This window comes from Chinchilla lanigera, unplaced genomic scaffold (genome assembly GCF_000276665.1).
Source record: "Chinchilla lanigera isolate Chin_1 unplaced genomic scaffold, ChiLan1.0 scaffold00011, whole genome shotgun sequence".
Lineage (NCBI taxonomy): Eukaryota > Metazoa > Chordata > Mammalia > Rodentia > Chinchillidae > Chinchilla > Chinchilla lanigera.
Window position 1 is genome coordinate 31,747,162 of NW_004955412.1, and position 7,600 is coordinate 31,754,761.

At 46.3% G+C, this 7,600-nt stretch overlaps 1 protein-coding gene across 4 annotated transcripts in view; it reads right to left on the reverse strand.

Moving 5' to 3' along the window:
* Nucleotides 1-357: 357 nt before the first annotated feature.
* Snx19 (sorting nexin 19) overlaps nucleotides 358-7,600 on the reverse strand; it is a 43,504-nt gene continuing 36,261 nt past the window's right edge. For 3 of the 4 annotated variants that reach the window (XM_005378571.2, XM_005378570.2, XM_005378572.2), the window contains 3 exons: nucleotides 2,654-2,838; nucleotides 1,747-1,834; nucleotides 358-757 (listed from right to left, as the gene is read on the reverse strand). In XM_005378571.2, coding sequence (XP_005378628.1) covers nucleotides 625-757; nucleotides 1,747-1,834; nucleotides 2,654-2,838 — 406 coding nt within the window. In that variant the 3' untranslated portion in view covers nucleotides 358-624. The remainder of the gene's footprint in view (nucleotides 758-1,746; nucleotides 1,835-2,653; nucleotides 2,839-7,600) is intronic. The other variant, XM_013511227.1, reaches the window with a different exon arrangement.

The window sequence follows — 7,600 nt, forward strand, 5'->3', positions numbered from 1 at the left end:
CTCTGGGCAGGAAAAGGGTAGCCTATCAGGGAAGTTGCCTTCATGATATCCTCCATAAAGCCGCTAGGCTGAAAAACAGCCAAGGAGTGAGATGTCCCTTGATACCTTATTTTTCTTCCATCTTCTAGAATTGTAGGAAAACTAGGTAGGATATGGAGTCTCACTTTCAGGGTTGGCCCTGAATGAATTTTCAGTTTCCAGGTGGGAACAGAGAGCTCAAAAGATTATTTCTTCCCCCAAGGAAACCTGGCTATGGTTTTTTCCCCCTGCTCTATCCAGAGCTTGTGTATTGGTGAGTTAGGCACACACATGCACAGGGCTAGGCTTGTGGTAAATAATCTGAGGAAGGCAAAAAGAGAAGGGCCTCATTCTTTTATTTCACTGCTTCCTTCTGCAAAGCAAACAGGATTTAACTACTAGCAACAACCTTCAAGAGGCTATGGGAATGGATAATATGCATGCAACTGATATATATAGGTCCCCTTGTCCCCTGCAACACCTGGAGCAGAACTGGAAGGAGAACTGAGTCACCGAAGCACAGCCGGAGCCACAGCCCAGGCCCCAGGGCACAGGTGTCCTGCCGGACACTGGAGCTGACCTTAGGAGAAAGTTCCAGTAACTCCACTAAGAGGCGACACCCTTCCTCTTGGGGATGCCTGGGGACTCCGAGGCAGTAGTGCTTGAGGCAGGGTCTTCAGTCGAGGTACAGAGACCCAGGAACTCCAGAATGATGTCGCCAAGGCAGAAAACTAAATGTCTGAAATAAACAGATAAACAACTCAGAGGAGGCCTGGCTCAGTCATAAGCACAGGATCCTGGGTATGGCGTGTGTTTTCTCTTTCTCCCACATCAGTACTTATAGCCTGGCAGCAACAGTTTGATGAACAAACTGCCATGAAATCCATGCAGAACTACTGACAGTAAGAGTAATACTTGAAACTAGAGTTTTACAAAATTCCACTTCTTTTTACATAGCTGTGTTAGTGCGTTGGCACTTGCCTGAAGAGTTGTGACAGGAGAGCCCTGTGATGTGGATCACTGAGCAATGCTGCTTTCCAGCAGGCTTGCTCACAGCACTGAGGCAAAGCCAGGAGTGGGAGTCACAGACACACGCCACTTTGGGGTCGGATTTGAGAGAGCGGTGCAGGAGTACCTGAGACTTTCCAAAAGCATTTCCATCTAAGGGATGGAGCCTCGCTCTTCTGAATTATTCTTGCAGTCTTCTTCCATCCTTTCTGGACCCTTTATTAGAGTCCAACCTTACCATCTTGTCCATTTCATAGTAAGCAAAGACAACTCCTGATTCCAGCACTAGTCACAGCTTTGCTGTGAGGCCAGGAATTTACGTTGAAAAATCCTTGTGAGGCAAGTACAGGCCTGGGTGTGCTCTCACAGTGTTAACACAGGCTGGCTGGTGTTGGAAAGAAACAACCAACAGGCACAATGTACAAGCCCAAGAGGCATTTTTAGTAGCTCATGTGAGGCCTGCATGGAGTTCTCCCAAATACAAATGGTGGCTGGCCCGATGGTAGCTTCCTACTTAAAACAACCTGCTCTGAAGCTTGAACAGTGGAGTTCACTCAGTGTGTGTGGAACCCAGACATTAATTGCTGTGGGCAAGGGTCCAGAACAAGGCAAGCCAAGCCTGTGATCCCATCCTTCTGAATGCGGGTTTTCATGCAGAAACCCCACATACCTCAGACAGCTGTACTGCAGCTGGTGTCAGGTACGTGCGCTTCAGCCTACCTGTTGATGAGGGGTTGCTGTAGGGACTCCAAGACGAGCCCCCAGCTCAGCCGGCATTTGTCCACTCCTAGGACTTCTACTAAAAATTCTGATGAGAGAAAAATAGAGGATTTCTGTATTACTGCTGAAGCCTTAAGAGACGAAGGAGGTTGTCCCCCCAGGGTCTCTGCCATCTTACACAGGTTGGGCATTTCTGGCACATGTCCAAACCACATACCAAACTAAAATCACATACCATAGAGAAAAGCCAAGAGAAATACGTTTCCTTAAGTTAGATACCTAAATAAGAATGGGTCACAACAGATAATTTTGTAAGCTGCCACCAAAGTGCAGGTACCACTTCTGAGGTGACAGCTTAGGTTGGAGCAAAGGGGTTTAATAGGGGTAAATGATGCCCATGGTCTAGCGCTGAGTTCACTACTGTGCCCTGGCTACCACTGCCTTTCCCGCTCTTGAAAACAATACAAAGGAAGAAAGAGTTTCCAGTTATGTCTCTAATTCATCAAGTCTGAGCTTGTGCAGAATGCATCAGGTTCTTCCCTGGTCCTCAAACACCACAAGCTGTCCAATAACTCAGAGCCTTCAGTTGCTAAGAATGGCTCTGAGATCTGCACCTGTAGGTATTGCTTCCTGAGATCTGCTCACGAGTTTTTTTTTTATGCCAAATACATACAGGATTCTGCCCTACTATTGAGGAAGAGGGTAGCCAAAGCGATCCACTTCATTCCCTTGTCATCTCTGAGTCAGGAATAGAAGAACTGTAGCCATGGCCATTTTCTTATCAGTCTGGTTTGTGAGCCTAGTCATTCTAGGCCCTTTCAAAAATGGGGAAGGGTATGGACGATAGTGGCACAACAGGACAGGAGCAAAGAGCTATCAGTATATTCAGTCTCACTGGTCCAGTTACCTGGCAGGACTCCCATGAGGCTCTGCAAAGCCTGTTTCTCAGTAGCCATCCTCTGCTCCTGAGTCCTTACAGGGCGTGGAAACTTAGGCAAAACTCCACCGGGCCAGACGGACTCCTGAAGAAGTCGGAGGTACTGCACCCAGTGCCATGGACAAGTCAGATTATCCACCTGCACCTCTAGCCACCTATAGTAGAAGAGAAAAGATGGCTCAGATAAACCTGAAGGAAACGGTGCAGCAAGGTAATGGACTGCACAACTGTGTCTCCCCCATAGGTTCAGAGGTTGGAATCTGAGCGCTCAAGGTGATGGCATTACGAGGTGCAGACTCCTGAGGGGCAGAGCCCCTGAGAAAGCAAGTGAGCGCCCTTATAAAAGAGACCCAAGGCAGAGCTCTCACCCATTCTAACCATGTGCAGACAAAGAGAGAGGATGGCACTGAGGAGCAAGGAAACAGCCCTCACCACACACTGAATCTGCCAGAGCTTGGATTTTGGACTTCGAAGCCTTCAGAACTGTGAGAAGGACATTTCTGTCTTTCGACCACCAGTCTATGGTGTTTTCTTCTTCTTCTTCTTCTTATTTTTTCCAGTACTGGGAATCATACTCATGACCTCCCGCTTGCCAGGCAGGTGCTGTGCCACTGAGCTTAAATCCCTAGCCCTATGGTGTTTTCTTAGAGAAGCCCTACCTTAATGGGCTAAGCATGGATCACGTGAGCAATCAGAACAGGGCAAATTGAAGTGAGCACCACCACTCACAGCAGAAACCAAGCCAGTGTAACAGCTAGGCTCACGGAATGTGAAGGCGAGTGACAGTAACAGTGTTAATTTGCTGAGTGTCCACAGTGAGCCACAAATGGTAGTCAGGGTTTGCAAAATGGGGTGTTGAGTGGCCTCAGTCCCAGGGAAGGGCTGCACCAGGCCTTTCTAGCTCTCTGCCAGTGGGAGTATCTTAACTCCCTCAGTGTCCTGTATCCCAACCTGCAGAATAAGGGTTGGTGTTTTTATTTTATTTTATTTTTTTGTCCGGGAATCAAACTCAGGACCTCGCAATTGCCAGGCAGGTGCTGTGCCACTGAGCTATATCCCAGGCCCAGGGTTTGTGTTTTCAACACAAGAAGTCCTCACCCCTCTCCCTTGCTGTTCTGCTGTACAATGGCCTCCACAGCCCTTCCAGTCCCTGTGATCTGCCTTGCTGATGAGGCCCTCTTCTCTCCTGGAACTGAAGTCTTGTGTTAACTCCACCTCCTCCACAAACCCTAACAGACCGGACCAGCCAGAAGTACTCTCCTTCTGCCCACACCTCCTTTGGCACTTAGCATTGGAGCATAGGTTTGAAGACAGTATTTCACTCTGGAATATCAATTATTTTCTCATGTGCATAGAGCTTTCAACCGAATTGTAAGTGCCACAAGAGTCCCGAGCCATGATTCTATTAAAAATTTACCGAAGTGTGTCAGTGCTCAAGAAATGTTTGCTGACTGCTAACAACTGTTTCATTATAATAACTACTTCCTTCTGTTTTACCGTCAAACATTAGTCAGTAACTCTGAAAGGCAGATATCTCAAACTTGGAAGGTGTTTCTGCATTACTCTTTCTTTGTCTCAGCATTTTCCAGAGTGACGTGGTAGCCAACTGAGGTGACGGTCGAGGTCTCTCACATGTACTGTATCTGAGACTGGCATGCCTATACCAGTCATGAATGGACCCTCAGCTACTTCTGCTCATGTCCAGAAGACTGTTTGGGACCACAACACATGGCCGCTCATGCCGCTGCTCCTACATCCAAATTACTGGTCGCTCATCAAAGAGCAGAGGGGGCTGCCAAGGCAAACTTTATTTAACCGCCACTATGCCAGACAGTCTGCATTCCACTCAAGCTGGGCATTCCAGTCCTGGGGGTTACAATCCCCCAAGCCCAGAGCTCACAAATGATTCTAAGAATAGCATATCTGAAAGGTAATAGCAGGGCAAGAATGGCAGACCTCGATGGAGATCAAGAGCGGCACAAAGCTGCTCTTGCCCGAAATAGCCCTCACGATCTTGTCTGTTATTATTAGGGCCGCATCTCCTTTTCACAGGGCTTTTCATTCAGCGAGCCTAAGCCACCTGATGAGAGGGATCCAGTGGTATTAATTCCTGTTCCTGTTTATAGAAGAGGGTCACCAAAGGGAGGCGGCTGTGGTCAGGTTCTCTGCAGGGGATCAAGTGACCCACGGCTCCCTTCTTCACCTCAGCCCACGTATACGTCTGTGTTTTTGCTGAGCTGAACAATGTGTATGAGGCTCTCATCTAAGAGACTTGAGGGGGAGGGGTAAAGTCTTCTAAATGAAATCTTTAAAGACCCTGAAGAACCCTAGAACTAGACATACTCAGCTAGAATTAGTTCTAGCCCAGCTTCTCATTCATACAATGCACAGAAAAAGCCACTCTGCCCTTATTTCTGTCCTCTGGAGTCAAGAATACCTGTGACTCAAACTCCTCCTCCAAGCTATCAGCACACACCCAATTCTTCCTGGACTCATCATTATGCTACAGCCAATCTAGGTACCTCAGTCCCCTTCTGGGTATGTCTTGTAAGACTGAAGCTGATTTCTTTGGCATTAGCATTAAACTCGTCCACTGCATTATGGCAAGAATATCCACTGCTCTCTACCAAAGTGAGTTAGCACTCATACACATATGATGGATGCCAAAAATTTTATGTGACAACATATGAATGTATATAAGTTGGTAAGACTACAACATCTAAGTGGGAACCCTGGGAGGATGAATTGAAGTCTGCAAAAGGAAAATTAACCACTGGCTGGTCAGAATGATTCAGTGAGCGAAGTAAGTTTGTGGGAGCTCATCAGGAGAGCTGACTGACAGGACCAAAACCTGCAAATAAGACATCAACTATAAATGCAAAAAGATACCGTGAAGCCCTATAACTCTGAGACCCAGAGCTGGTCCACAGAAGGCTGTCAGACCTGGGGATGTATGAAACAAGACATGTGTTAACAGGGAAAGAAAGAAAGAAAATAAGCTTTGGGCCTACAAAGAGGAGCGAGGTTAGAATGTGGCTTCCACTCACACAAGCCGTGGTGTCAGCTTTCCTTGTCATTTTCCAGCCCTACAGGTTGCACCACATGCAATCTGAAGCTTTGCAGCATTCTCCTCTTTTGCAGGTTCTTCCTACCCGCCTCCTCAGAAAATGAAGGCTATTCTCTAGACATCTGGGTTCAGCCCATCTCACTCCCCAACCCCAGGCAGCCCGTGTGGAAGGTTCAGTGTAACACAGCTCTCTTGTGCACAGAACTCCCGAGAGTTCATCGAAATGACACATACTTCAGTCTACAGAGGGGAAATGACAAAACTCAGACCAAGAAGACCACTGCACAAGCCCCTGCCCCAACGCCTTGCTCGTCCTGTAGTACACTTGTTAAAATCTGTGAGCTATTGTCCGGTTTCTAAGAAAAACTTTAACATTATACACTGTGACTTTTTAGACTGTAAATGGCCATATTTGGGGTCCGGTATAATTTGCCTTGCCTGACTCCTAGGCAGAACCAAATGCCCACGGGTTCTTGATAACAGTGATTGGCGGGAATTTCTTCACCCAAGGAGCTCACCTCTCCTCTCCACAGGGTTTGGTCAACTGCTCTTTCCCACAGTGAAGCTCTATCCACACCACCACCACCATTTCTTTACTTATCAACTCCCTTGGTCCTACTCTATTTATGCAGAGACTGAGTGAGAACAGGGAGGACAAAGAGCTCAGGTGCAGGGGAGTAAAAGAGACACTGGCCCTGTGACCTTCCCTGTGAGCACCCATCCTTTCTATCCCACATGTTGTCTTTCTACTTTTAACACAGGAGTGAGAAGGTTATAAGCCATCTGTGTCCTACGGCTCTTTGAAAACAAAAGAGATGGAACTGACGTAGCATCACTTTCTGTACTTTTTTTTTTTTTTTTTTGGTACCGGGAATTGAACTAAGGACCTTGTGCTTGCCAGGCAGGCGCTGTGCCACTGAGCTATATCCCTGGCCCTGTACTATTTTTAAAATTGTGAGCTATATATCACTGTATATCACCGTTTTACTGTTCATAGCATTAAGTGGTAATCAGTTGGTGCCATTCACTCTTTGGCTAAAAAAATCTAAAGTGTCAAAGAGGACACACACACTCGTTCTCTTACTACTTACTATAAATTACTTATAATAAACTATTAACTAAGTACAAATGTTATTATTTATGTAATACAAAACACATGAGGTAAATATGCTAAAATAAATATGGCAGAGAATAGCCTCAAAATAACATTGGCTTTATTTTCCATTACTATTTCAGTTCAGATATTTGGTTTAGGGATCCTTGCTTCTATCATTCTACCTTTGTCCCCTACCTCTCCCCAAAAAAGGAAAAGAACCCAAAGGAGGTCTATTCTGTCAAGCCATCTCTGAATGATTCAGAGTACATAAAAGCCATACGAGGGGGCCCAGAAATAGTCAACAACATGATGAAACAAGAGACTGACACTGAGACATTTAGAAGCTTTTCCCATGCCAGGCATGGAAGAAGGGAGGAGATGGACGGAGGTGCCTGGCACCACACCAGGGGTGCATGCTGCTCCATGATCAAGGGAGCTGGTCTGAAACAGTTACAGAGAGAGGAATGGAGCAGTGGTTAAAAAGGAGACAGTTTAATACTATGGCTTAAGATGGAATTGAAGGTTAGCAGAAGGTCATTTCCCATCAAAATAGAAGAATCAAATCTCATGAGTAAGGGGAGAAGACTTCAGAGACCATATCTAATCTACTTAGCTGAACTGCTTTCACTTCTCTTCTAGGAGAGTGAGAAAGGGTCCTGAATCAGCATGGCTTCATGGGAAGAGTCAAAGAGAAGGACAGTAAAATGGTAAGAGCAATCACAATCTTCTAGCATAAGTGCCCAGAGTAGTCTTT